The sequence below is a fragment of the Eutrigla gurnardus genome (genome assembly GCF_963514095.1).
Source record: "Eutrigla gurnardus genome assembly, chromosome: 17".
Taxonomy (NCBI): domain Eukaryota; kingdom Metazoa; phylum Chordata; class Actinopteri; order Perciformes; family Triglidae; genus Eutrigla; species Eutrigla gurnardus.
This window is the reverse complement of record NC_139928.1, coordinates 18,204,831-18,230,834: the sequence shown is the minus strand read 5'-3', so window position 1 is coordinate 18,230,834 and position 26,004 is coordinate 18,204,831. Positions and strand designations below refer to the sequence as shown.

Sequence of the window (26,004 nt, the reverse complement as noted above, 5' to 3'; positions counted from 1 at the left end):
TGGACGATACGTTAGAAGTACTGACAGCCAGCCCAGCTCACTGATCGTATGTTTACATGGACAACTGTGCACACAGTAGAAACACAATCAAACACACATCTTGGGACCCAGACTGAATACAGTACTTCACTAATAATCGGGTGAAGTGACGTGCATGTTAAGTGATCAGGTTTTACGGTACAGAATGCTGAGTCATATTTGGGAAAAAACGCCAGCGAGGAAGAAGGATATCATTTCCTCATTCTGGTGATTGTGATGTTTTCAATGTTAATATTTGGATTGGACAAATCAAAATACAGGGATTATTCTTGACATCTGACTGATTGTTCTTAATATTGTCTGAAACAACGACAAACATGACTGTGTTTTTCCTACTGCTGAATGTAGCTGTTTACGAAAAGTCACTGAATATCCACTGAGTCTCCAGCCCTGTTTATGGTATCAAATTGCAAAGGAGGGGACGTTAAATAATAGCAGTGAAGCCTGCATGGACATCAGTCCGATGAAGGACACTGAGGTGACCTTTTATATGTACACTGTCACTATTTCTGAATTTACTGTACACTAGAAGTGCTAAAGTGTATCACAACTTTCGAACAGCTGCTAGTCTACAAGACACATCAACAAAAGTAGTGTTCGTTCCACACAGTGTTGAATCAACACTTGAATGCTGTGTCATACGTGAAACAATTACAATGAACAATGAACACCACACTCAATAAATTAGTTAACTGCTGTATGCTGCAGAAAACATGAGTCACCTGCAACTGGGAGGTTCGGAGATAGTTTAAATTTCATACGATTAGTCATGAATTATAAGATTACCCTGCCCTTGTGATGTTGTTCAATTAAATAAAAGAACAAATAGAGGAGATCATAATAAGTAATTTCCGTCTCATTATGCAGCTGACTGAAACGCCTCAACTGACCATTTATTTTACAGCATACAGACTTCACATGGGGAGATATCATCAGCATTAAAGCAGTAGTGAAAATGTGGTGACCACAATAAAATAAATCCCAATTTTAGGACATCAAATTAAAAATATACCGCATTCATGATAATCTGCAGAATATTTCTATTTATCATTTAATAAATATCAGAAAATCACAATTACAGTTGGAATTGGAACGGTGCTAATAGTGTTGATAGTACAAACTGCAGCAAACCTGCTGACAGCTAACAGCTTTTTCAAGTCAGTTGTGATGATTATCCCGATGATGGAAATTCACCACTACAACTTACTGAAAGTGTTTGTTTTTTCTAAATATAATATCTGGATCTGATCACAACAAGGTCTACAAAAATAAGTATTTTTTTCCAAGTCGAGGCACTCTGTAGAAAAGCTGACCCATTCAGTGTTGCAAAACCTCTGATGGCCACTAGAGACCGCCACATCCACATCAGTATATACTGCACATGCACAACATTTCTAATACTCATAACTGTTTGTTCTGTATTTATGACAACGAGGATAAACAAGTGAAGCACAACTATACACAGAATACAATAGCTCATATATAGAATTTTATAGAAGTCTGTATGCTTATAGGACACAAGTTTATAGGCCTTTTCCCGCAGAAGACATTACTTGTAAATCTACATTTGATGTCACAGTCGACAAGTAAAGTATCTTATGATTGTATTTGAGTAAATGTACTGTTACTTTCCACCAGTGAGTCTTTATCATCATTAAAAACACTGTTTGCAGTGGTGGAAGTAGGATTCAGGAGTCAGCACACTGTGAAAACAACTAAAAGTCCTACATTCAAATACTATGTATGTATTATGAGCTAAACGTACTTGAAGTATCACTTTTATTATAAAGCAAAAAAATGCTAAATGCAGGAAATGTTCATTCATAATCATAATTTATAAACTCTTCATATATTTTGTGTGCAAACCTGTGTAATTTGTACAGATAATGTAACTTAGTGAAGGTATGTTCCGCGGTGAAAGTGAAATAAAAGACTTAAGTAAAGTTCAGTACTTAAATGAAAGGCTACTGACGCCACCGACCCGATATGAGTGTTAGCTTACCTGTTGATTCATCATGCTAATGCTAACAGCGGGGGCACGCGCGTCGCGCACGCGCTGCCTCGGGCTCTGCTGCTCACATGACGTTACCCAGCATTCCACGGGGGCGCGCTGATAGGAACGCCAAGGAAGAGGATGCGGGCCGGTAAGAGCAGTCCGTTTGAAACCAGTCACACACATATACGTGCACGTATCTGTCGTGTCTGACCGATTTAGGGCGTCTCGTCGTGACGCCGGATGTCAGTGACGAACATTAAAACTATGTCGTTGTGTTTTAACGGCGTGTTCTAACCGGAAGCAACAAGGTAACGGACACTTTGAAGTCCTCCAACTTGTTGTGGGAGAAGTTGTTAGCTAACCGTCGCTCGCGAGCTGCGATCGTGACACCGTGACGTATGCGTGAAGGAATGGAGACAAGCTAGCGGGAGAAGCACGTCTTTCAAAACAGCTAATACACGTTTGATTAGTGTGTGTGTGTGTGTGTGTGTGTGTGTGTGTGTGTGTGTGTGTGTGTGTGTGTGTGTGTGTGTGTGTGTGACGTCAGCGTCGGACGGTGAGCCTGTTTGACAGGTTTACGTCAGTCATCAGCTGTTTGGGGTTTAAAGGGACTGCTGCACGACAGCCCACGCTTTTTCCTTTTGTTTTTTTTTGTGTTTTGGTAACTGATGATATTAAGCAATGCAACAAAAATGATTCAAGTGCTGCTTTATGCAAAACAAAATGAAAGGTCATGGACTAAAAATAAGTGAAAATGAAACTAAAGGCTATAAATTCCTGATTTAATTGAGTTTTTTTTGCTGTTTTCTGGTATTCTTTGTAGCCAGTATTTTTAAATGTGGCTGTTTTCATGGAAAAAAAAAAGTTGGATCTATTCTACCAACAAATTATACTTCCGAAAGCACATCTAGCACTAATCATATCTGCAGACAAACATGTCAGAATCAAATAAACAAACACATAAATAAATAAGGGGGCTTTTCTTTGCTACAGCCTGTGCTCAAATGCAGATACAACTGGAGCCTAGGGGCATGGAGAAGTCGAGGCCTGCATGTCTCATGCAGGTTGCTAAAGGATACTGTGCAGAATGCCCATTAAGACATTGGGTACTCGTACGCAGAAATGGGAAAAACACAATCCAGCATGTGTCCGAACTGTGATAAAAGCATTCAGTGTTTTCGAACAGCGTGCTGATTTTACTTTTTTCTTCAGGCTAAATACGACAGCTGCTGTTGACTCAGTGGAGATTTCCTACTTCTAAAGATATTCAAATCTGCGATGCACAATATGTCTACTGTCTACGTGGGCCTCAACGTCATGGTTTTAATAATGCTTGGTGACATGTATGATGAATGTCATCCTGAGGGATGTTCTCCATGCTATAATTGTTTATGAACCTCCTCCACTTTATATAAAAAAGCCTTATAAGCTATTTAAAAAATGCTGGCTGGACCTTAAATGTGAGGGAATAAAACAATGATGCCATTCTCTTGCACAACATATATTTTTCTCAGATATCTAGACAGAGAGCAGACTCTTGATGTACAAGTTTTCAATATTTGCAATCAATCAAACAACAGATAGGCACATTTGCGTAAGACATCCAGTCATTTCATCCCGTCCTTGTCTTAGTGTTCTTCTTCTTCTTATTATTATTATTATTATTAACGTAAAAGGCTCATTGTACACTCCATGTAGACTATTGTTTTTTGTTGTTGTTTAAAATCATCTCCAGTGCGTGATGCCCTCAGTGTTGTCTAGTCATAACTGGCCTCGTGTCAAAGTACTCTCCTCAGGCTGCAGTGGAACTTCAACCCCTGACCAAGCAGATAACAAGTCTGTAATCACCAAATCAAACGAGTTTTTGCCTGCAGCAGATGAGGTCATTGAGATCTGTGTGTTTGTTGGTCCTCTTTTCTTCAAGATGGTACAGTGCACATCACATGCCTGCTGAGTCGGGAGCTGCCGAGGCGGATATAAAGGAGGTTTAATAAGGGTCTTCTTGTCTTCCGTTCTCTCCCAGAACCAGATATGGATTACAAAGTTGTGTTTGCGGCCTTGGAGACAGTATGTGAAGACAACGTTTCTATTTTGTGTGGCCATGACTTGCCGTACGGCGCCGTTGCCAAGCGCCTGGTTACGTGCATGAGAGAGATCCAGGAGCACGGCCGAGCCTTGGAGCCTGTGGTCGCCAGCTTCACCGCCGTCTTCCACCATTACGACTTTGATGCACAAACGCCTGGGAATGGCTACCGCACCCTGGCCAAGGTATGGCTGAACCCACTGCTCCTACTAATGACTTATTATACAAAAACAAGTGAATTTACTGCTTGATTCTGGCTTGTTTTTTTGTTAATGTAACATGTAAAAGGCTAAAAACGGCTGGAACTAACAATTATATTCATTATTAATTGTTTTCTTGATGAATCTATTTACCATTTAGTCTGTAAAATGTCAGAAAATAATGAAAACTAGCATGTAAAACATTTTGTCCATCAGACGTTTTCCCTGCTCTAGTACAGTGATAAGACTCGGGTAAAGGTCATCTTTCATGTTTCAACGTTAAAAACGTCTCTTTTGTTGATAAACTACCAAAACTACATCTTCAAATCAAAGCATTTTATTTTTTAAATGTATTTATTACATTTCTTTTAAATACTTCAAGTAAGAAATCCCAATTATTTGTTCTATGTTTGATAGAAGTGTGTTAGAAATGAAACTGGCTTTGTTTTGTTGGATGAGACTGGAGTTATTCTGAATTTTTGACAAAAAAATCGCATTAATACACCAAAACCAATGTGTTATTTTGTGTCTTCGTACTCCCCTCCCCTGTCTGTGGGACTTGGTGTGGCTCTTTGTTCTTTATCATGTTCTACAGCACAGAGAAAGCTACATCAGGCTATTATCTGTACTAATCGTCAGTGTTGCTAACAAAAATATGAATCACCCTTATGGTTTAAATGCAGACTCTCTACCTTCACACAGTTACATAATGTTTCCTCCCTTCTCTCAGGTCTTGCTGTCTTGCCTTTTGCACATCATTCACAAGGGCCGCTACATTGCCTCCAATCTCAACGGTGCCTTCTTCCGGGCGGACCACAACGCCTCGGAGATGGAGGCGTACTGCAGCGCTCTGTGCCAGCTGCGCGCCCTGCTCCACCTCGCCCAGCGGCTGCTCAACGACAACCACTGCGGCCAGCTGTACTCCCCGCAGGGCGGGGACCTGAGCGGCAGGTTTGTGCAGGAGTACAGCTCCATGCACAAAGCCTGCTTTTACGGCCGCTGCCTGGGCTTTCAGGTCAGCCAACACAACTTTATCCTTCTCTGCACCAAAATGTGGTTCAGATAACTTGGATACAAGCCTGTAAGAATAAAAATGTGTGAATCCGTTTAATTATTTCAAAAAAACAAAGCTCTTATTATCTGTCCATTGTTTCTTTTTCACAGTTCTCGCCGACTCTGCGTCCGTTCCTCCAGACCGTCGTCATAAGCATGGTGACGTATGGAGAGACGTACGGTAAACAGCAGTCTGGTTTGGGTAAGTTTCTTGGTGGATGATGTCACTGCTGTTGTGGTCTTGTTCATGCTTGAAAATCCTCCCTCCTCCTCCAGGTTTGGCAGCCCTTTCCCTCCTCACCTCGGGGAAGTACGTCATCGATCCAGAGCTGCGGGGCGCTGAGTTCGAACGCATCACTCAGAACCTGGACATGCAGTTCTGGAAGTCCTTCTGGAACCTCACGGAGTCCGGCCTTTTAACAGTAGGCAGGGGCAAATATTCTTCGTCTGACTTTCATGTTGGCTAAAAGGCCTCTGTAGCGTTTTAACCGCCCCCTGCATGCCTCTCTCCGTCCAGGGCTTCAGCAGAATAGCCTCCAGCCCCGTGCAGATGAACTTCACCCTGACTTTGCCTCCTGTCCCTCTGCGCCTCCCTCTGGCCTCAGACCCCAGTCTAACGGCCACCGTGTCACCCCCGATCGCCCACTGGGGCCCCGGGCCGGTCCACATGCGTCTGATCTCTTGTGAGCTTCGAGAAGGACAGGTGAGGCTCCACACGTCCGGTACAGGGGGAGGTTGATTTCTGATACAGAAAACAAACAACCGTGATATCGCTTTTTTTTAAATTTAATATAAAGTGATATTATGACACATAAAATGTGTTCATGGAGATCGGAAAAGGTCATTTTTGTGTCATTATTTTAATTATTGAATTATTCTCTAACGTTTTAGGAGAGTGAAGAGTTGCTAGCCTATTCTCGAACCGATCCTCCTCCCATCTCCGCGGCCCATCTCCCCTGGGTGCAGAAGCAGCCTCGCTCCCCCTGGCTGCTCATCCACTTCCATGGGGGGGGCTTCGTGGCCCAGACGTCCAAATCTCACGAGGTACACAATGCTGCTACGAATACTACTACTACTACTTTCTTATATCCAGTGAAATCACACGTGTTTATTCTGCTCTGTATCCCGATGAATCAGAATTATCTGCGGAGTTGGTCGAAGGAGCTGGGCGTACCTATCCTCTCCGTGGACTACTCGCTGTCACCCGAAGCTCCGTTTCCCAGAGCTCTGGAGGAATGTTTCTACGCCTACTGCTGGGCTCTGAACAACTGTCACCTGCTGGGTGTGTTAACTGGCGTCACATTATTCATGTCTTTCATTTTACCTGGTTAATATGTCAGTCTGGTCATATTTGAGGACTTACTGTGAATTTATTACTGCAGGAATGCTTTTTCCTTCAAGGAAGTTACTGTTTAACTTCATAAAGATAAGAAATCAATGAATAAAATAGAAGTTTTGAAATTTTCAAAATGTATATGCACCAATGTATTCAGACTGGCAGCTCTACAGACGGCTTTCTATGTACAGGAAGAATCTGCACACCTTGGCAAATGTTCCCTTTTGCAGATAGATAGCACATGAACACAGTGTACCAGTCCTCTATATGGTGTTACTGGTATCTGAATGTGGCATGGGAGGTGTTATCTGTACATTATCAGAACATGGAAAGTGGCATATGTGCCCACTCACATGCAGAAAAGCTGGAGAAAAGTAAAGACATATGATTATAAAAGGTTTAATAGAACTAATGCTGCAACTAATGATTATTTCTAGTATAAATGTGTTGTAAATAGCAAGTTTTATCCAAACGACTGTCCTGTTCAATTCAAATGCACTCAGTGTACGCTGACGAAACACGTGTAAAGCTGGGGAATCCTACCATTTCAGCGTGTAATGGTCGTGTAAAGGGATTTACCGAATAATCTTCATTAATATGGTTTGAGATCCTCATCGTTGTTCATGCGCTGACAGCGTTGTCTGTGTGTCTCAGGCTCCACGGCGGAGTGCGTCTGTCTGGCGGGCGACAGCGCCGGAGGAAACCTCGGCATCACCGTGTCCATGAAGGCCATATCCTTAGGCATCCGAGTCCCCGACGGCATCATGGCGGCCTACCCGGCCACCTTGCTCACCACCGACGCCTCGCCCTCCCGCCTGCTCACGCTCATCGACCCGCTGTTGCCCCTCGGGGTCCTCACGAAGTGCATCAACGCCTATGCAGGTATGTGTGTGGCGACGCCGCCTTTGTGTTTCTCTGACGCGTCGGCTGACGTCGCGTCGTCTCCGTCCCAGGTGAGGACTCTCAGACGGTGCAGACGGCGGTGGGAAGCGGCAGTCTGAGCGCCCTGGGCCGAGACACCGCCGCTCTGCTCGGCGATCTCACCCAGGGGGCCTCCAACTGGATCCAGTCCTACCTGGATCCCAAGGGGACGACAGCCGGAGCGCGGAGGAGATCTCAGAGCAACGCGGCTCGCAGGGCATCCACTCACACCCCGGCACCCAACTGCGGAAACGGCAGCCTGAATTACCCAGAAGGCTTTGAGCCCCTGCGCTCCGAGTGCCACGCTTTCATTCGCCCAACTTCCTGCCCCATCATCAGGAACCCGTTTGTGTCGCCGCTGCTGGCTCCGAACGACATGCTGAGAGGTCTTCCACCCGTTCACATAGTGGTGAGAGTTTCCTCTTCTTGGCTGCAATGATTTTCAACATGTGATGTGTAACGTGACCAGATCTGGTGAAATGATCCTGGCGATGAGTACGATTTTGAGCCTGATCATCAGACATCCTTTTACTTACTTAATGCTAAATCAGTGAACCAATCAAACAAGTTTCTCTATCTCTTTAAATAAGCGTTTTTAGACACAAAATGAATCCACAGTACCTTCCCAAACAAGTTTCACGTCTTTTCAAGTCTTTTCAAAATGGCCGGCCGTGATGTAAAGTATCTGTGTATGAGTTTTTCGGTCCTTGTTTGCTGATTCCTCCGTGTGTCCTCACAGGCCTCGGCTCTGGATGCCTTACTGGACGACTCGGTGATGTTTGCCAAGAAGCTGCGAGACATGGGCCAGCCCGTGAGCCTGACGGTGGTGGAGGACCTGCCCCACGGCTTCCTCAGCCTGTCGCAGCTCGCCAAAGAGACGGAGGTCGCGGCGGACATCTGCGTGGAGCAAATCAGGAAGATTTTTCAGCGGGAAATCCTGACGCCTGCTCTTCGCAAGCGGCCAAAGCTGGACGAGACTCCGTCAAGCTGATTTTTTTTATCTTCCGTCGCTGGGACTTTTGGATGAAAAAGAGATCTGGCACAATGTGAGATGTAGTGGAAAATGTAGAGCACGATGAGGACAAAGCAACAGAAACTGTAAAAGTAGAGGAAGCTTAGGGATTCTGCACTTGAAGCCTCTACTGCACGTTTTCTGTCGGCAGCAATGAAGGAGAGAGCCACTAAAAACTAACTTTCTATAACCAGCTTTAACATGCTCCTAAAAGAAGGAGGAAAGTAAGTATTTTCTACCAAGATTTATACGCACAACGAGAATATTACAGACTGACAGGAAGTTCACCGTAAGCAGCCCTCGTTGTCGTCGGTAACGGGAGCTGCTGTGCCTTGAAGAGAAGCTTTGGCTACAAACCAGGTTTAAAGGAAACACATTCCAGATGCACTGTATTATTATGAATATTATGACATTGTTTACCAGCAGTACGTGGATGTGGGTTATGAAAGTAACTTGTTATACTGTAATCGCATTCTTAATATTTGTTAAGATAAATATTTAACTGTGTTTATCGTATTTAAAGTGAATTAAATTGAAAACGGCAACGATTTTTCTGCTTCTTTATTGGATTTTGAACCTCTTTTCCCAGTCAGGACTGTGTATAATGTGTCAATTTGAAGGTTATTTAATCAGACGTTTTATAAACGGGGTGTTTAAGCATGTGGTATTTAAGAACTGTTCACATAACAAGACATAATACTAGATGATTATTATTACTGTACACAGGCTTGTTGTTACAGACAGAATAACTACATTGCAACACATTTCAAATCACACAGGCAGTCATTGAACACAGCTTGAGTCTTCCCATCCCTCATGGTAACTCCACACCAGCTGTCCCGGTTCCCAAACTGTACGTATGGTTTTGGCTCGTCTTCAGCATCTTCTATTGGTCGTTCCTCGCTATCAGCCGCGTGCCGTGTTGACATGGGGAGCGGAACACGCTTTAAATGAGAGGCGTTCAATGAGACGTCCAGACGTCCCAAAGAACCGCCGCCATGCTGCTCCTCACTTTGCTCGTGTTGGTGGCCACCAACGGTAAGTCTGAGGGGAATACAGCTTTTTTGTTGGAAGGCCTTTAGAATCAAATCTTTGTTTTGGATGTTTTTCTCGGGTGTATCGAACATTTCGAGGTCACGACCTTTACCAACATGCCGGCGTTGTTGGTTTCACACACATTTCCCTGTTCCCTCCTCCTCCTCCTCCGTCGTCTCCCACACAGCCGCCCTCGGCTTTGACGACAAGATCGTGGGCGGCTACGAGTGCCGGGATCACTCCGTCCCCTGGCAGGTGTCCCTCAACAACGGATGGCACTACTGCGGGGGAACCCTGATCAACGACCGCTGGGTCGTCACTGCTGCTCACTGCTATAAGTACGTTTTTAGTTTTTACCCTTAACAACCTGGAGATCTCCTTCTATCAGCTTCTGCATTCACATCTCAGATACTTATTCCAGAAAGCTTGTTTTTCTGTCACTAAAAGTAATTTTAACAACCTTAATTCGTTAATAACGCGTCCTAAGTTTCATTTAAACTACTCTGACCGCATTTCTTGAACACATTTATACAAACATTGTTGTGACAGAAATGTCATGTCAGCATTTTAACATTAAAAAGCCGACACGAAAAACAGGAATGAGCTGCTCAGTTAATTTAGCTGATTGAATTATGATTCAATAAACGCATTTAAACAAACATAAACGTGGAAATAATGTCAAATTAATTTAAATGATTAAATAAACTTAATATTTCCTTTCAGGAGAAATGGCTCTGAGTTCTTATGGGTTAATCTATTTTTTATTTCAGTTTCAGCAACTCACAGTCATATTTGCAATTTTCTGTTTTTGTACAATATTCACATGGTTTGTAGGATAACACTAAAACAAATGCAAAACTTAATCCCAGTTTGAAATGTAACAGTTAAGAAAAGGACAAATGCACCATAACCCTGCAGATGTTTTTCGGTCTCCACATCTGCATGCCTCTTATCCTCCCCCTCCTCTCCCAGGGGCGAGGACATCGAGCTGCGTCTGGGCGAGCACCACATCGGCTACAAGGACGGCCCCGAGCAGTTCATCGCTCCGGCCGTCATCATCCGCCACCCGGACTACGACCGCTACAACATCAACAACGACATCATGCTGATCAAACTGGCCGAGCCAGCGACGATCAATGAGTATATCCGGCCCATCGCCCTGCCCAGCAGCTGTGCCCCCGCAGGAACCCAGTGTCTGGTCTCCGGATGGGGGGCCACCCAGAGCCCCTGTAAGTCTGACCTTCTATCAGGGCCAACGTTGTGTTTAAGGAGTGTGGAGTTTAATGCTGTGTGTGTGTGTGTGTGTGTGTGTGTGTGTGTGTGTGTGTGTGTGTGTGTGTGTGTGTGTGTGTGTGTGTGTGTGTGTGTGTGTGACACCCAGTCGGTTGTACCAAATGCCTGCACTGCCTGGACCTGCCCATCCTCCCCCAGCAGGACTGTGAGAACTCCTACCCCAACAGGATCACGGCCTCCATGTTCTGCGCCGGCTTCCTGGAGGGAGGGAAGGACTCCTGTCAGGTACATGGAGGAAGTACAAGTACACAACAGACAGTCAGTCATTTTGTACTATGATGTTGATATGATCCTGTTAATGGAGCATGTTAATTCAGTTCCACGTGACAAAAAAAAATATTTTTTTTACATTCAATAGCACAGACTTATTGGCCATCTTGTCGATGTGCTTTTGTTTTATATAATTTTGTCCCATGAAACTGTGATTTCAACGATTGCTTCTGTTGAAATGTGTTTTAGGCAAAAATTAATATGTATATAACACATTTCAGCAGCAAGGCAATTCAAAGAGCTTTACACATCATTAAAGGAATAATATTTCATCATGTTAGAGCCAAGAAACAGGAAATACAAACTAGTTAAAGTAGAATAGCACAAGCATAAAACAAGAATACATGTAACCAATGGAAGTTGCTGTACAGTTGAAATTACAACAGGACTATTTCTTCTCTTCACTTCCTCTTTCATTGTTATGATGATTATTTACTTATTTCTAAGGGACTTTTATGCAAAGCTACTCTCGTTTAATGTGATTGTCTAAGACGTTTCTGTTTGCTCCCTCAGGGAGACTCCGGTGGGCCCCTGGTGTGTAACGGGGAGCTGCAGGGCGTCGTGTCCTGGGGATGGGGCTGTGCTGAAGAGAACCGCCCCGGGGTTTACGCCAAGGTGGGGATCCCCAACAGGGATGCTAAATGGAGTGTCTGTGTTAAAAGTACTCAGGTTAACTCTTAGTATGCGTCCACAAAAATGGATTTTTAGTTTTTATCTCATGAGGGTTTTTTTGTGAGCAGCTGTTGCTCAGTTCAGTTATTAAAATTGAACTTAAAACTCCTCCACTGTTGTTAAACTTGACTACATGTGTTATAATTAGTCATATAAGGAGGAAATTTAGACTCCAAATGCTGTATGAGGACACAAAAACTTATAGTCTGTTATCGCTACACTGAAAATATCTTAACATTTCTGATATCTTACCCAATATTTTTACAAAATTCCATTTACATCATATGTGAGTGCAACATCCCCTTGTTCAACGTGTCATAACAATTTCCAAACTGACCCATCGGGGTGTTGTATGGGTTTTGTTCTCCGCAGGTCTGCAGGTTTACTGACTGGATCCGCTCCACGATGGCCGCTCACTGAGGACGCTTCTCTGTTTGTGGATCATGTTTTAACAATGAAAGTAAAATATCATCTTGAGTAACAAGCTGACGATGTTTCTGGAGTTATTTCATCAGTGTTTCACTCAGAAATATGTCACAAAACTGAAAATAGAGACACTCATCAGCAAATCCATAAATCATTCATAAATTCTACTTCAGATTTAAACTTTGTGAATGGATCTTACAGGAAAATATTTTGTTTTATCCTCCCTGAGTGCTGTTTTTATGACCCTTAGCCTACTTTTATTGGGACTAATGTAAATGGTCACAAGTCTCTCAGTAACAAAATAATGTTATTATTATGATTATTATGCCATATTTGATCGCAGTCTGTATTGATTTCAGCATAATATTCACCCCAAAAGTGAGTTATTTTCCAATCCTTCACCTTTTTGTTGTCATCATTTAATGTGCAAACAATGAAACTTTCAGAAACAAGAGTAACACTGAGACATTTTTGATGAAACAAATTTGAGAATCTTTATTCAGACTGAGGTGTTCCTTTCAGACACTGAACATGGAGACGTAAGGCTGGAACCAGGTCTTCAGCTCCTCCAGCTTGTCCTCCAGCGTGGATCGCACCTCTTCAGCGGTTTCCTCCAAGCGCACCTTCAGGTCCTCGGCGCTGCTCTGGATCTTCACCTGGATGTTGTCCGCCTGCGAGCTCAGCAGGTCGTTCAGGGTGGTGATCTTGGCCTGGGCGTTGTCACGCACCTGAGCGAAAAAAGGGTCCAAGCGGGTCCTCGCCTCCTCCATGTTGTTTGAGGTGCTGGACTGGAACTGCTCCAGGAAGTCGTTCGCGTGTCTGAGACGAGGACAGAGCAGAGAACTGAAGAATACGACTCAGAAACGTCTGATTTACCAAACTGTTTCAGCTTCAGCATGCTGGGAAGAAAAGGCTGTTAGATGGTGTATAAAAGCAGTCAAAAGTCACACTTAAAGGACCAATATTGTAAAAAAAAAAAAGTTTTATTATAAAGCAGGTCAGTACTATATAAATCCTGTGAAAGCATCAAAAATACTCCATATTAAAAATCCATGGAGAAAAACAAATATGAACCTAGAAATTAGCATCAATGTCTCCTTTAAGGACCAATATAAATATAAATGTATATTATATATGATCTTTTTCTACAAACAAATATTAATATTGCAAATACAAATATATATATATATATATATATATATATATATATATATATATATATATATATATATATATATATATCAGATATTCATTCTAGTATACTATGACTTTCTTCTATACATTATTCTACAATATAATATCCTAATCAATCATAAAAAAACACCATAAATATGAAAAAGTTTGCGTGAAATATGATTTAAATAATTAACAGGTTACCACAATAGCTGACAATTAATTATCTGTCCATCGACTAATCAATACTGCTTTCTGGAAACACATTAAAAACGAGCAATGAGACTATTAAAACATGACTCAGCATCAATATTAACGATATAAAACAGACGAGTAGAAACAGAGTGTCTTACTGGTTGAGCAGACGCCGCCCCTCTACACCGGCTCTCACTCACCTCTTGATGTCCTGAGAGTCCTTGTTGAGGCGTTTCTTCATCTTGCGGGTGTAGGCGGAGACCCTGACCCTGACGTCTTCGGCGTTCTGCTCCATCATGGTCCGCAGCTCCTGGCTGTACTTCTCCATCTGCTCCTGGCCCTCGCTCATGTGGTCGCCCAGCTTGTCGACCAGCTTCTGCAGGTCTTGGCCCAGGTTCTCCGCGGCGCCCTGGGTGTGCGGGCCCAGCTTGGTCTCCAGGTCTTCCTTGTACAGGGCCAGCTCGGCCATGCTGTCCTGGATCAGGGTGCTGTTGAGACAGACGGGTTTCACGACATTGTTGGTGGTTTTTGGGACGTGTTTTGGGATCCGAAGGGGGTCAAGACTGAGATAAAACCATGCAAAGATAATAATTGGCACTGATTGAGGCCTTCCATGTCCAAGAAATCAGGGCAACGATAAAAAGGTTTCGACTGAACCAATAAAAGTCCACATAAGATGTCAGGGAAGTGGACTTGAGACCGCTGCAGGTCTTAGTCAGCAGCTCTTTACATGTCTCACCTCAGCCACACATGCTGATTATTGACCTCCTCCCACTCAGCGGAGGCCAGAATGTTGCGTAACCAGAGCAACACTGTGGCGAGACGTTCCTAAAACACTTGAGTGAGTCCGACAGGAACACAAAGACCCAGATTCATAAAGGCCTGTCCTGGTTACGGTGTTCACACGGATTTATTTAATATGACAAATATGTAGACATCATGTATGAGACATGAAAGGTCCGATTGATTCAGGACTTTCCCCCAGAAAACGGTAAATGAACTCACTCCAGTTCGCGGCTGATCTCGGAGCTCTGGATGTCCTTCAGCACTTGGTCGGCCTTGGAATTCAGATCGGTGAAATAGTCGTTGAACTTGTCGACCGTGATTTCCCACGGGTTCTTAGAAACCGGCAGAGGGACACTTCGTGCATGGCAGCCTGCGGTTTCACAGAGACGCACAAAAAAGCTTTCAGGGATTTCTCTTCACTGCTGGAGGGAAAATGTTCTTAATCAAGGACAACATGGACACCAAGGAGCCAGGATTTAGAAGTAGTAGCAGTATGAGTACTAGGAGTAGTAGTAGTAGGAGTAGTAGGAGTAGTAGTAGTAGTAGTAGTATGAGTATTTACTTTCTTTCTTCCTCCTTTCTTTCACTCTCTTTCTCTCTTTCTTTCTTTCTTTCTTTCTTTCTTTCTTTCTTTCTTTCGTTCTTTCTCTCTTTCTTTTTTCTTTCTTTCTTTCTTTCTTTCGTTCTGTCTTTTTTTTTTCTTTCTTTCTTTCTTGCTTTCTCTCTCTCTTTCTTTCGTTCTCTTTCTTTCTTTCTTTCGTTCTTTCTCTCTTTCTTTCTTTCTTTCTTTCTTTCTTTCTTTCTTTCTTTCTTTCTTTCTTTCTTTCTTATATATTCGTGTATCTATGTCTTCTTCCTGATGTCTGTTATGTCAAAAAAGCCCATTTAAAATAAACTTAATATATAATTTAAAGAGAAGAAGAAGAAGTAGTAGTAGTAGTAGTAGTAGTAGTAGTAGTAGTAGTAGTAGTAGTAGTAGTAGTAATAGTAGTAGTAGTATAGTTATGTGTCCTGTGTGAAGACGTTTTGAACTCACCTGATAGGACAGCCAGCACCAGGAGTACTGCAAAAGCCCTCATGATGAAAACTGGAATACCATACAATAAACAGATTAAAATGAGAAGATTCTTACAAAAACGCAAACATTTTCGACATCCCAGTTTTTTAAATTAATATATAGTTTAAATCACCCAGATTTGAAACCGTTAGAACCCTCCGTACAACCAAGACTGTTACAGATGTGCAGAAAAGCTGCGAGACTCACCTCGGTGATCCTGATCGGTGACGTCTGTGAGATTGATTGAGCTCCTCACTCACTATTTATACAGCTTTGATCCAATGAATGCCAGGATGGCTGACCTGCGTCCGAAGTTGAACTGCGTCGTTGTCGTCTTTTATTGCTTGTGCGTGCGTCTCTGCCTCCACGTCGCCAAGTCTCTCCCTGTTGATTGATTCCAGTTCTTTGAATAAAAGTGCAGAATATAATCAGAAAAAAACACAATCACATTTTTACACAGTCCTTGTTTGACCCCAACTACGACAACAGCACAAGGTCAAAGGTCATTGTTATGTCATATCATCGTCCAGCCGGTCTGGTTCATAGTCCGCTTTAACAACCTGCATTCATGCACCTTTTATAACCTCATAACTTCCACACAGATTGATGCTAATCAATGAAGTACTTTATTGTTTTTAAGTACGCAAATGCACGTTTGGCCTGACTGCATTTCCAGGTGTAAGTTCAATGTTTTTGTTGTCTCTTGTTAATAAAGTCAGTAGATCCCAACCTCAGGGTTGAGAGATGATAAACAAGATATAAAAGCAGGAGAAAAAAAATGTCCTCACAGAATCCTGTTTCCGTAAACTTTAACTGGATAATTTGACCTCTTCATGCCTCTGAAAATGATGTCAATTAAAGAAGAAAATGCATGATGATGAGTCACAAGTAGATGTTGCCTTATTTTGGCGGGTCACAAGCCTGAAAGGTTGGATTGAGGACGCAAACTTGTGTTTCCTTGTTTCTGTGTTTCATATATTTTACTTCAAAATTGAAGATTTTATGCAACTCTGGTGGTTTCCAGACCTTTTTGCTGTCATCATCATCATCATCATCATCATCATCATCATCATCAGTTATAGTGGGAGAATTATTCTAATGCATTTTCGTATCGATTTTTTTATTCTGCTGATTTTTGGCTTATTTTTGAACGGATACAGTTTTGGTGAATTTTACTTGAGGATCATCTGGTTTGAGGATTTGCTAAAGAGCATCTATTGTGGCCTAAAAATGACAATGACTAGACAGCTGTTTATAAAAAGACGTAGTTAACAATAGCGGTGTGTTCTCCTGCTTTATGAATACAGCGCTTCATTTTCTATTTCTTCTCTTAAACGTTACATAAACTTGCTTTAATCTAACTTTTTGACGTGTAAATGTCTTTTCTTGGAAAGCAAAGTTACATTTCTGACTTCAGAGCTTTTTTTTTTGATGAATGCAAAGAAAAAGTGACACAAAATACATTTCACCTATTTAATGTTGTTTAATAGATGAAAGCTTATTGTTATAAATAGTAACATAATGGAGGAAAAACTGACATTATTCCTTTGAGAGCATTCAACCACGTAAAGACATAGAAAATGAATGAGGTATTGCACTTTTGTTATCAGTCCCATGAGCTCGGTAGAGGTATGACCCGTTTACTGTGTGGTCTTGGTGAAAGACTCCCACAGAGCAGCCAGCTGGGCCTGCAGGTCCCGAGTGCTGGCTTCCAGCTTGGTCTTCATCTCCTCTCCTCTCTGAGCCAGGTTCTGCTGGATCTCCTGGGTCTTCTGGGTCAGCTGGGTCTCGAAGCTCTTGGTCAGGGGGACCATGCTCCTCTGAAACTCCTCCAGGCTCTGCTCCATCTTCTCCATGATCTCCTCGGTGTAGGGGACCATCTGGGCCTGCAGGGCCTTCAGGGCCTCGGTGTCCAGGGACCCGGTGTAGGGGACCGCGTCCTGCTTCATCTCCTCCACCTGCTTCTGGAGGTCGGCCACCAGCTCCTCGGCGTAGGGCTGCAGGTTATCTCTCACGGCGGTCAGATCTTTCTGCAGACGGCTCTTCAGCAGCTCGGCCTCCTGGGAGACTTTAGACATGAGGTCCTGGGTCAGAGGGGACACCTGGGTCCGGAGGGTGTCGGAGAGCTTGTTGACGGCGTCGGTGCTGTCAGAGATGAGGGTGCTGCAGAGACATGAACGGAAATAAGTTTGTGTATTCATCACCCTCTGGAACTTACAACAAATACTCAAACTGTTCTTGATGATAACTAATTATTATAATTATAACTAATTATTTCATTTCCTTCACACTTTGAGACTCTTACTTCAGTTCCTTTCCCAGCTCGGACTGTCTGATCTGCTTCAGCGAGTCCTCGGCGGTGGTGGTTGCCTTGGCGACGTAGTCCCAGAAAGCATCTTTCACCATGTCGACCTGCTGCTTGGGCTGGTTTTCCCACATGGTGTTGGCATTGCAACCTGCTGACCAGAGGAAGTCAAAAGCACGTGTTGAACGCTGGAAACTTCTTGTTCTAAACAATTTTCACCCAAATTACAACAAAAAAAACACCACTCTTACCCGTGAAAACGGCGAGGACGAGCACCACGAGGACCTTCATGACTGATGCTGAGGAGAAACAATTAGCTGTTAGTGGTTATTTTTAACATGATAACCTGAGAAGAGCCATGATCCTGCTGTCGTCTCACCTGTGTGGTATGAGCTTGCTGTCGGATACAGTGAGTGTTCGGCTCACGGCTGAGTTTATAAAGGCTTGCCGGGTCGCACACAGCAGAGGAATCTCAGGAGTAAAGTCCAGCGCAGAGTGCCGTGCTGTCAAAGCTGCTTCCACATCACACTTACGGCGTTACGTCAGTGATGACACCACTGATGACTTTTATAGCGCCAAACAAATGGTATGCATGAATTCATTGGGACACATAATGTAATCATTGCGTTACTGATGCATTTAAATAGGAATAAACAGAGGATTTTGTCTGAAAACAACATATTCAAACTTTATGGCCAACAGTGTTTATGTGGAATATATATACATTGTTAAAAATGTCAAATTTGAAATTGACCATCAATAAATGGAGAAAATTTATATATATGTATTATGTTATATGACATTTAATTGTAATTAGTTAGATGACGTCACAGAGACATTTAGGACAAAGAAATATCAGCAGATAAGAATATAAACGCTGGTATTTTGTCACTCTGTTGCAGGACAAACACTCCATTGTTGCGTTTGATTACTTCATTTGAAAGTAAACATACATATTGATCCACAGCTTAGAGACAAAGTAGGCTTTTGTTGTCCGAGGTTTTATAGGTCAGCGAGATGTGAACGGGACTTTGATCGAGCCGTGCCATCGGACCAGCAGATAGTCTTTACTGAAGGATTCCTGGTTTCCTGACGATGACAAGGAGGTGAAATTCTGATGAATGTCCAGTTGTTATCATGTGAAGCGAGCGATAATGGAGGCGTGGGTGGCGTTAAAAAGGTTTTCCCAAACAGGACTCATGCAGATGGAGTACGTAACAGAGGACTTAGTCAGACTATTACTATTCTGCCTCTCCAAGTGCAAATTATTTCCGACTCTGCAGTTCCTCCTCTTTTAACACCTTTCAGCTCATTGTTTTGGTTTTGTAGGTTCGGTAGTTCAGTTCATTAAAGCGCTAAAATACCACTGAACGGCGCGCGGTTGGCGGAGTGGTTAGAGCACATGCCATGTACAAACGTACATACGCAGCCGACCCCGGTTCGAATCCCAGCCGGAGGTCCTTTGCTGCATGTCACATCCCCTCTCTCTCTTCTCATGATTCCGATCTATCCACTGCTAATAAAAGGCGTCTATGCCTCAAAAAAATCTTTAAAAAAAATACAAAAAAAAAAAAAAATCCCACTGAACACGACCATGCTAAACATCAAACATCAAACAGACACATTTCGGGACCAGCTGGTGAATAAAATGGAGCATTTAGCAGCGAAACACACAGATATTTCCCTTTGGAGTTGGTGGAGACCAAAAACAGAGCTAAAAGAGGGTGAATATAGGACTCAAATTAACACCACACTTTTTTCATTGCATTTTGAATTATTCCAGAAAATCGGTTCTGTGGCAAACTAAATAAAGTTTTTTTTAACAGAACAAAACTTTTAAATCTTTTAAGCTTATGTTAACCACAAACTTTATTTCAGGCGACATAAACTCTGTAATGTGACAATTACATCATGATCATCATCCTCACACTGCCATGCTCAAAATCAATTAATGCAACTTTGAGTGACATTTTCAGCACATTTATTCACTATATTAACTTAAAAGTTGCTTACTAATAACTGAAACCATTGCGAAAGAGTATGCATCACAAGACAAAGACACTTAAATTAATGACGTGGAGTGACAGCGGTGACAAGAGTCTGTCCAGCGGGGCAACAGCAGAAGGACTTTACCCTTCAATACGGCTATAAAAGATCTCAACAGAGGTCTGTATGACACAGGTCTTCAGACTGGGAGAGAAGAAGAGTTGAGCTGCCTCTGTAAGGTAACGCATTATATTATTAAGAGCCTTCTTAACTAAAGCTTTTTATACGTTGCCTTTTTTTAAATTGTACGTTCATTTTCTTTATCCAACAGAGTTAAATCCAACAATGAAGGTCCTCGTGGTTCTGGCACTTTTCTCTGGTGAGTGACTCTTTTTTTTCTTTGCTCTGAAATGAAAGTAAACTAAATCTGCTTTGGCTTCCACTAAAGCTGTTTGTTTGTTGAATCCACAGTTTGCAATGCCAACATCCTGTGGCAGGAGCCGCCCAAGAGCAACCTGGATTTGGTGAAAGACGCTTTCTGGGACTATGTTGCTAAAGCGACCCACACCGCCGAGGACTCCCTGACGCAGATCAGACAGTCTGAGCTGGGACAGGAAGTGAAGTGAGAATGATTTAAGAAGCCTACGGTTATTAGAAATAAACTGTTTCAATTTGTTTAACTGTTCTTTTCTGTGTCCGTCAGCACGTTGATCTCTCAGAGCTCCGACAAAGTGGATCAGTACGTTGTTGCTCTGCAGACTCAGGTGGCTCCTCTGACCCAGGACCTCATGGCTAAAGTCTCCCAGGAGGCCGAGCTGCTGAAGAGCCGTCTGCAGAACGATCTGACCGCCGTGAGCGCCAACCTGCAGCCCTTCGCCGACGAGCTGGTGGCCGACCTCCAGAAGCAGGTGGAGGAGCTGAAGAAGGGCGTGATCCCTTACGCCGAGTCCATGGACGCCGAGGCCCTGAAGGCGGTCCTGCTGCAGAAGAGCCAGGAGCTGAGGAGTCAGATGGATCAGAGCGTGAACCAGCTGCAGGCCCAGATGGTCCCCTACACCGAGGAGATCAAGCAGAAGATGGCGCAGAGCGTGGAGGAGTTTCAGAGGAGCATGGTCCCCCTGACCCAGACCTTCGAGACCCAGCTGACCCAGAAGACCCAGGAGATCCAGCAGAACCTGGCTCAGAGAGGAGAGGAGCTGAGGACCCAGCTGGACGCCAGCACTCAGGACCTGCAGGCCCAGCTGGCTGCTCTGTGGGAGTCTTTCACCAAGACCACCCAGTAAACGGGCTCCTCAAGGCCTCCACACTTCAAATATTTATTGCAACTTGACCAAATGTATATTTTACCAAATAAAAACGCAACAAGTTCAATCTTTTGGCGTCTTAATTAGCACGTTTGCACAGATGAGGGATATACCTGATGTACCAGTCCTGAATTCACACGACATCGACTGAAGGAAACGACCAAAGAGAAGGATTTCTTTTTTTGTAAGAAATGGTATTTATCAGTTTCCAAGACATATATACAGGTCATATATTTATATACCGTTCCATATGTACGTAACATAAAAAAAGGCAACAAAACACGTGATGGATTGTGTATGTGACATGCAGCTTTAGCCGGTAAACTTGCCTGTAACCATTAAGTCTCCTTTAAACAAGCAAATGACACGATTTCATTCACGGCACGCCAAGACAGACTTTACAGTAAAAAAGGAAGAGACGAGAATAAAATGGACTGGACTGACAGGCACTGAACACAGTGACAAAAACAAAGCTCCGTAATGTCTCTTAGTGTGTTACGTCTTTCGTACCGTCTACTGGCTTGTACGAGGGTCCGCAGTCAACTAATTCCTGACCAATCGCATCATTGGTTTCACTTCTGGTCATTCGGGTTATTAATCTGACAGGATTAAATGCATTAGATCTACATGATCACCTCCGGAAACCGATAACGTGATGATGGCCGAATCGAGCGGCGGATTGAAGTGATGGCACACAGCGATGTACGATGTCATAGTCTGCTCGTCCATAGTGAGTCTGTCCGTTGTGTGAGGTCGGTCTGCGGGTCGATGGCCCGCCGCTCGGCCCGTCTAACCGATGGTGACGCCAAAACCACACTGGAACTTGTTCTTGCGGTGGTTGAGGAAGGTGCTGAGGACCAGAGAGAGCGGCAGAGGGAGCAGCTTCTTTTCTAACGTTGCACCAACGACCCAGTTACTGTCTACGGAACCTGGAAGGGGAGCAGAGGCAGAACCTTAGATTTAATAGAGGGTGATATGCATGCATTTATCATCTATTAAATAGCACATTCTCAACAAAAAGTGAAAGACATCAAAACAGGCAATAAAGTAGATTTACTCTACTACTGTACTTATACACAAATGTGAGTAACTTGACTGTACTGTAAATGTTATTACCATTATATGCTACTTTATTCTTCTACTTCTACTAAATTTTGGAGGCAAATATTGAACATTTTTACTACATTATAGTTATCCGACTTCAGTAGTTACTTAGACATTTCGAATATTTGTACAAAAAACTGTCCATTTCAAAATCAATTCAAATATATATATAGTTTGCATGACATTTCACAGCTAATCTCAAAACACAGTAATAGTCTAATATTTTTTGGAAAAGTTGTTAAATAAAAAAACCTGGACACGACATTTCCAGTTATCATTTTAACATCCATCAGCTCTACAATTTACCGGTGACGACCTTTTTGATTTTGCTTATATTTAGCTGCTACAAGAAGATGATGTAAAGCAAGAATGGGTGCACAACGTACCTTTAAACAGTAAATTAGCTTTAGGCACATCTAGCTGGTAGCCGAAGGACACGCTGGTGTCCTGCATGCGGGTGCTTCCCTCAAACTCCACGCCGAGCTGCAGCTGTTAAAGGGAAGCACAGAGTTAGAGCCTGATAGAGGCAGATTTATGAAAAACGCCTTCAAACACACCTGGATCAGGGATTTAACTCGTTTTAACCAATGATAAAAAAACAGTGGCTTTAGAAGAACAGAAGCTCCGATTACAACAAAGCAACAATATTATATTTTAAGAAATCGGCGACAAACCTGCTCGTTGGCCTTGTGATAGTATGAAGCATGAGCTCCCGCTGAGCCGAGTGTCAACGTGGCGATGTAGTTACTGCCTGTCGGAGGAAGGTCATGTCATTAAAGCTCTAACAACATGAACACTGTGGACTCATTCAGTCCGACCGCGGTCTCACCTGTGTACCTGCCGACGAACGACATCACCGAGCCTTCCTCTCCTGGCCTGCGGTGGTAAACAAGCTCCCCTCCCAGAGCCAGCGCCGGGGTTATGGACTGGAGGTAGTGCGTTACGATGATACCTGGCGGGATGAACAGCAGCGAGACAACAAGGATCAGATCTCGAATGTCGAAAGAACCCCGGTTGAATTTGATTTTAGTCTTTTGTTTGATAAAACGGTGACTGACCAGAGCCGACAAGAACGTCTGGGTTTCCAAGTGTCATCGTGGCGGTGAAATCTTCTCCCTTAATCTCAGCGTCGCCTTGCCAGTTCACAAACTTTTGCTGTTGTGTCTGACGACATGACGGGGAGAGACAAACATTATGGTCTGACTGATACCGTCGACGATGACCTTGATGAGGGTCACAAGCTAAAACACGTTGCTGGAAACAATCACGTTGTTGTATAAACGAAGAGTGTTGCTGGTGCTGGAAATGTTACCTCTTCAATTATGTTCTGTATAAAAGACCTGTTATAGAACAAATATAGCACACTAGTGCATGAATAATGCTGTTTTTGGCTGGGTGTGTCTCATTTTATCATCTACACTGTAAAAACAAACATGTCCACACTCTGGTGGACAAACTTTGTATTGTCCCTAAACCTGCTCTTTGCTATTTCAGTGCTCGACAGATTAAAATCTATTTATTGATCTAGATCTGTCAGAGTAAAAAGAATGAACAATATTAATGCTATTAAAGTTCTATAAGAAAGGGCTTTACCTGGAAGGCCAGTTTGGATCGTATTCTGCTGGAGACCTGGTGGATGATCTGGGCGTTAAGGCTGCCACTGTTGTCCATGTCTCCCACCATGACTGGAAAAAACTGAACAAATCATATCCGTTACAGTCCGTAAATAAAGGATGTATAAATGTACTTTCAGATGGGATTCCTGGTAATTTTACAGCAGCATACCTCTGCTGGACCCATCTGCTTCTTTCCGACGTATGTAGCGCCGAACCTGTAGGTGGAATCTCCGGTGGTGCTCAATAGCACAGTGTGATTCACCTTGAAGAGAGATGAAAAGAACACAATTAAAAAATGCAGTTCCCTTTATTTGGTCTAATCCTCAGTGGAATTGCTGAGCGTCAATTAATTCACATTAAAATCTGAGCTTTTGAGACATCAGCTAATTTTTAAATAGCAGTTATTCAAAGGGTAATGCATACAGGAAAACAACTGACCTGGAAGTGGTTGCTAAGGCCCTTGTTGACAACTAGTCTAACGCCCTCCATCTGCATAGGGAAAACCTCTAAGAAGAAAAACATGGATGCAGTTAGACAAATAAAGCACAATCAAGTTATTTAGTGTAGAATTATCAGAATCAAGACTTCTTAAAACGACTTTCTTCAATTATCACCTTTGCACTTGCGATGACATTCATCAAATGCACCCGGGTTAGGCAACGGGTTTTCCTCCTCCTGCTCCTGTCCCGAGGCTGCCCCAGTAGGGGGGATGACTGGGGAGACTGAAGGCATCCCAAAGCCTGGTGGCACCGTCAACCCTGGGGCAGCAGCCGCCCCGACAGAGGCCGGCGGTGGAGGGTTGGGGGAGCTGGCAGCCAAAACACTGCCCATTCTGGCAATAAGGCAAGATTAAGTGACTGGATTAAAACCAAGAGAATATTTGGCAGCCATTTCAAAACGTAAAGTCAGATTTAAAGAAGGGGAGTCAGAGTCTCTTAACCACAGCCAAAAATAACACAGATAAAACAATCAAATGTCTTTCATTTGACCTTCCACGCCTCTGTTAACATCTTTCAAACTCCACGTGCACAATTTCTAAAGCAGTAAGATTTGAATCACTGATGCAGTATTCAGGCCCTGGCAGCCAAGATTTTAATTAACAGATATACAGGATACAAATGGACACAATGCCAAAAATGATGCTACAGATAGAATAGGTTGCCCAATCCTAATCTGCTTCTTGGTGGGATTCATATGTATGAGAAGTACAGGGATGGATGGAAGAAATGGGAAAGGGTCCGCTGAGATAAGACAGTTGCGTAATTGCTGAGTTGTTTGTGTCAGGCTTATAAATACAGTGCACTGGCCATATTGCATTATTATCCATTAGTTTGAGGTTTAATAACTTCATATGACACTTAAATTGGGATATAGCCAAGCTTTCAGGAACATCTAATGTTGACAGGAACGTTATGTGCAAGTCAGAAACTGGTATTCAGGTGATCTCAAATTAGACACTGATGACATAATTGAGGTCTGTAAGCTCAGAAGTTGTAAAAAACACCCCTCAGGGCAAAAGTAGCCATTAAACAAACAGTATCGCAGCTCCCAGGGCGAGTAACACACCCCATAATGAGTAAACCGGTTTCCATGTGTCACGTTACAATCGGCGGAATGCCCCTTTAACCTTTCACACGGCTCATGTCCATTCATAGGAAGTTAAAGGTAAGCGCAGGTAAGAAAGCCCGGCTGATAAGCAGTAACAGCGTTATGTGACGGGAACCGTTAAGACATCCGTGACCAACTACATGCTTTTCTATTAGACGTCGCTAATGTGTTTGAATGAAGCCTGCCTCACCTACAAGCCAGTGTGGAACAGTTAGCTTAGCTAGCTAGCTAGCTTCTGACCACCTTAAAGCAACCGGTTACTGCCGGTGAATGAAAACATTCATTTGAAAAAATGCGTGAGACTTCAATTGCCATAAAACAGCTAATATAGTCACGTGTTTCCAGTCAAACCCCTTGTTTTTGTTTAATATATAAAACACATAGCTAGCGATAGCTACTCACGTTGTGATATCCAGAGGACGATGCAGCCGGAAGTTGAATCCGGTAGCACCAAAGAAGAAGAAGAAGCGAGTGACGCAGCGATCCCGCCTCCATTCTAAATCCGCGTTATGATTGGATGGTGGACCATGATCC

At 43.2% G+C, this 26,004-nt stretch overlaps 6 protein-coding genes across 8 annotated transcripts; 3 read left to right on the top strand and 3 right to left on the bottom strand.

Moving 5' to 3' along the window:
* Positions 1-2,135: 2,135 nt before the first annotated feature.
* On the top strand, positions 2,136-9,174 carry lipea (lipase, hormone-sensitive a). Of its 2 annotated transcripts, none has more exons than XM_084032846.1 (11): positions 2,136-2,183; positions 4,059-4,303; positions 5,049-5,333; positions 5,483-5,573; positions 5,648-5,793; positions 5,889-6,074; positions 6,263-6,415; positions 6,509-6,653; positions 7,362-7,589; positions 7,661-8,037; positions 8,368-9,174. In XM_084032846.1, exons 1-11 carry the CDS (start codon positions 2,174-2,176, stop codon positions 8,617-8,619), a joined length of 2,118 nt encoding a protein of 705 aa, XP_083888972.1. In that variant the 5' UTR covers positions 2,136-2,173; the 3' UTR covers positions 8,620-9,174. The 2 variants fall into 2 exon arrangements, with proteins under 2 accessions (XP_083888972.1, XP_083888973.1); XM_084032847.1 differs by lacking the exon at positions 2,136-2,183 and adding an exon at positions 2,236-2,343 and having other exon boundaries at positions 8,368-9,173.
* Positions 9,175-9,638: 464 nt separating this feature from the next.
* Positions 9,639-12,339, top strand: LOC311027481 (trypsin-2-like; the record flags this gene model as incomplete). Its single annotated transcript, XM_084031503.1, has 6 exons — positions 9,639-9,678; positions 9,863-10,013; positions 10,648-10,904; positions 11,057-11,193; positions 11,752-11,853; positions 12,283-12,339. 6 exons carry the CDS (start codon positions 9,639-9,641, stop codon positions 12,328-12,330), a joined length of 735 nt encoding a protein of 244 aa, XP_083887629.1. The 3' UTR covers positions 12,331-12,339.
* A 515-nt stretch (positions 12,340-12,854) lies between these two features.
* apoea (apolipoprotein Ea) lies at positions 12,855-15,573 on the bottom strand (the record flags this gene model as incomplete). The annotated part of the gene is made up of 4 exons (XM_084031502.1): positions 15,527-15,573; positions 14,710-14,860; positions 13,905-14,192; positions 12,855-13,155 (listed from the first exon to the last, which is right to left on the bottom strand). The coding sequence occupies exons 1-4, from the start codon at positions 15,567-15,569 to the stop codon at positions 12,855-12,857; spliced, it is 783 nt and encodes a 260-aa protein (XP_083887628.1). The 5' UTR covers positions 15,570-15,573.
* Positions 15,574-17,136: 1,563 nt separating this feature from the next.
* Positions 17,137-18,436, bottom strand: LOC311028197 (uncharacterized protein). Of its 2 annotated transcripts, XM_084032553.1 has the most exons (4): positions 18,232-18,436; positions 18,104-18,151; positions 17,853-18,003; positions 17,137-17,710 (listed from the first exon to the last, which is right to left on the bottom strand). In XM_084032553.1, the coding sequence occupies exons 2-4, from the start codon at positions 18,141-18,143 to the stop codon at positions 17,188-17,190; spliced, it is 714 nt and encodes a 237-aa protein (XP_083888679.1). In that variant the 5' UTR covers positions 18,144-18,151; positions 18,232-18,436; the 3' UTR covers positions 17,137-17,187. The 2 variants fall into 2 exon arrangements, with proteins under 2 accessions (XP_083888679.1, XP_083888678.1); XM_084032552.1 differs by having other exon boundaries at positions 17,853-18,006; positions 18,104-18,436.
* Positions 18,437-19,920: 1,484 nt separating this feature from the next.
* Positions 19,921-21,121, top strand: LOC311027811 (uncharacterized protein; the record flags this gene model as incomplete). Its single annotated transcript, XM_084031977.1, has 3 exons — positions 19,921-20,217; positions 20,310-20,460; positions 20,542-21,121. The coding sequence occupies exons 1-3, from the start codon at positions 20,184-20,186 to the stop codon at positions 21,119-21,121; spliced, it is 765 nt and encodes a 254-aa protein (XP_083888103.1). The 5' UTR covers positions 19,921-20,183.
* Positions 21,122-21,314: 193 nt separating this feature from the next.
* Positions 21,315-25,973, bottom strand: tomm40l (translocase of outer mitochondrial membrane 40 homolog, like). The gene is made up of 10 exons (XM_084032289.1): positions 25,873-25,973; positions 24,477-24,694; positions 24,301-24,368; positions 24,032-24,124; positions 23,840-23,941; positions 23,305-23,410; positions 23,076-23,198; positions 22,921-22,997; positions 22,633-22,735; positions 21,315-22,071 (listed from the first exon to the last, which is right to left on the bottom strand). Exons 2-10 carry the CDS (start codon positions 24,691-24,693, stop codon positions 21,932-21,934), a joined length of 1,029 nt encoding a protein of 342 aa, XP_083888415.1. The 5' UTR covers position 24,694; positions 25,873-25,973; the 3' UTR covers positions 21,315-21,931.
* Positions 25,974-26,004: the final 31 nt, after the last annotated feature.

Coding starts and splice junctions, on each gene's coding strand:
- tomm40l (XM_084032289.1), bottom strand. CDS start 24,693: ATGGGCAGTGTTTTGGCTGCCAGCTCCCCCAACCCTCCACCGCCGGCC. Junction 24,369..24,476: donor ATGTCATCGCAAGTGCAAAG/GTGATAATTGAA, acceptor TTTTCTTCTTAG/AGGTTTTCCCTATGCAGATG. Junction 23,942..24,031: donor AGCAGATGGGTCCAGCAGAG/GTATGCTGCTGT, acceptor TGATTTGTTCAG/TTTTTTCCAGTCATGGTGGG.
- LOC311028197 (XM_084032552.1), bottom strand. CDS start 18,143: ATGAAGGTCCTCGTGGTGCTCGTCCTCGCCGTTTTCACGG. Junction 18,007..18,103: donor CGTCCTCGCCGTTTTCACGG/GTAAGAGTGGTG, acceptor TCCTCTGGTCAG/CAGGTTGCAATGCCAACACC. Junction 17,711..17,852: donor GAGCTGGGAAAGGAACTGAA/GTAAGAGTCTCA, acceptor ATGTCTCTGCAG/CACCCTCATCTCTGACAGCA.
- lipea (XM_084032846.1), top strand. Junction 5,794..5,888: donor CGGAGTCCGGCCTTTTAACA/GTAGGCAGGGGC, acceptor CTCTCCGTCCAG/GGCTTCAGCAGAATAGCCTC. Junction 6,416..6,508: donor AGACGTCCAAATCTCACGAG/GTACACAATGCT, acceptor CCGATGAATCAG/AATTATCTGCGGAGTTGGTC.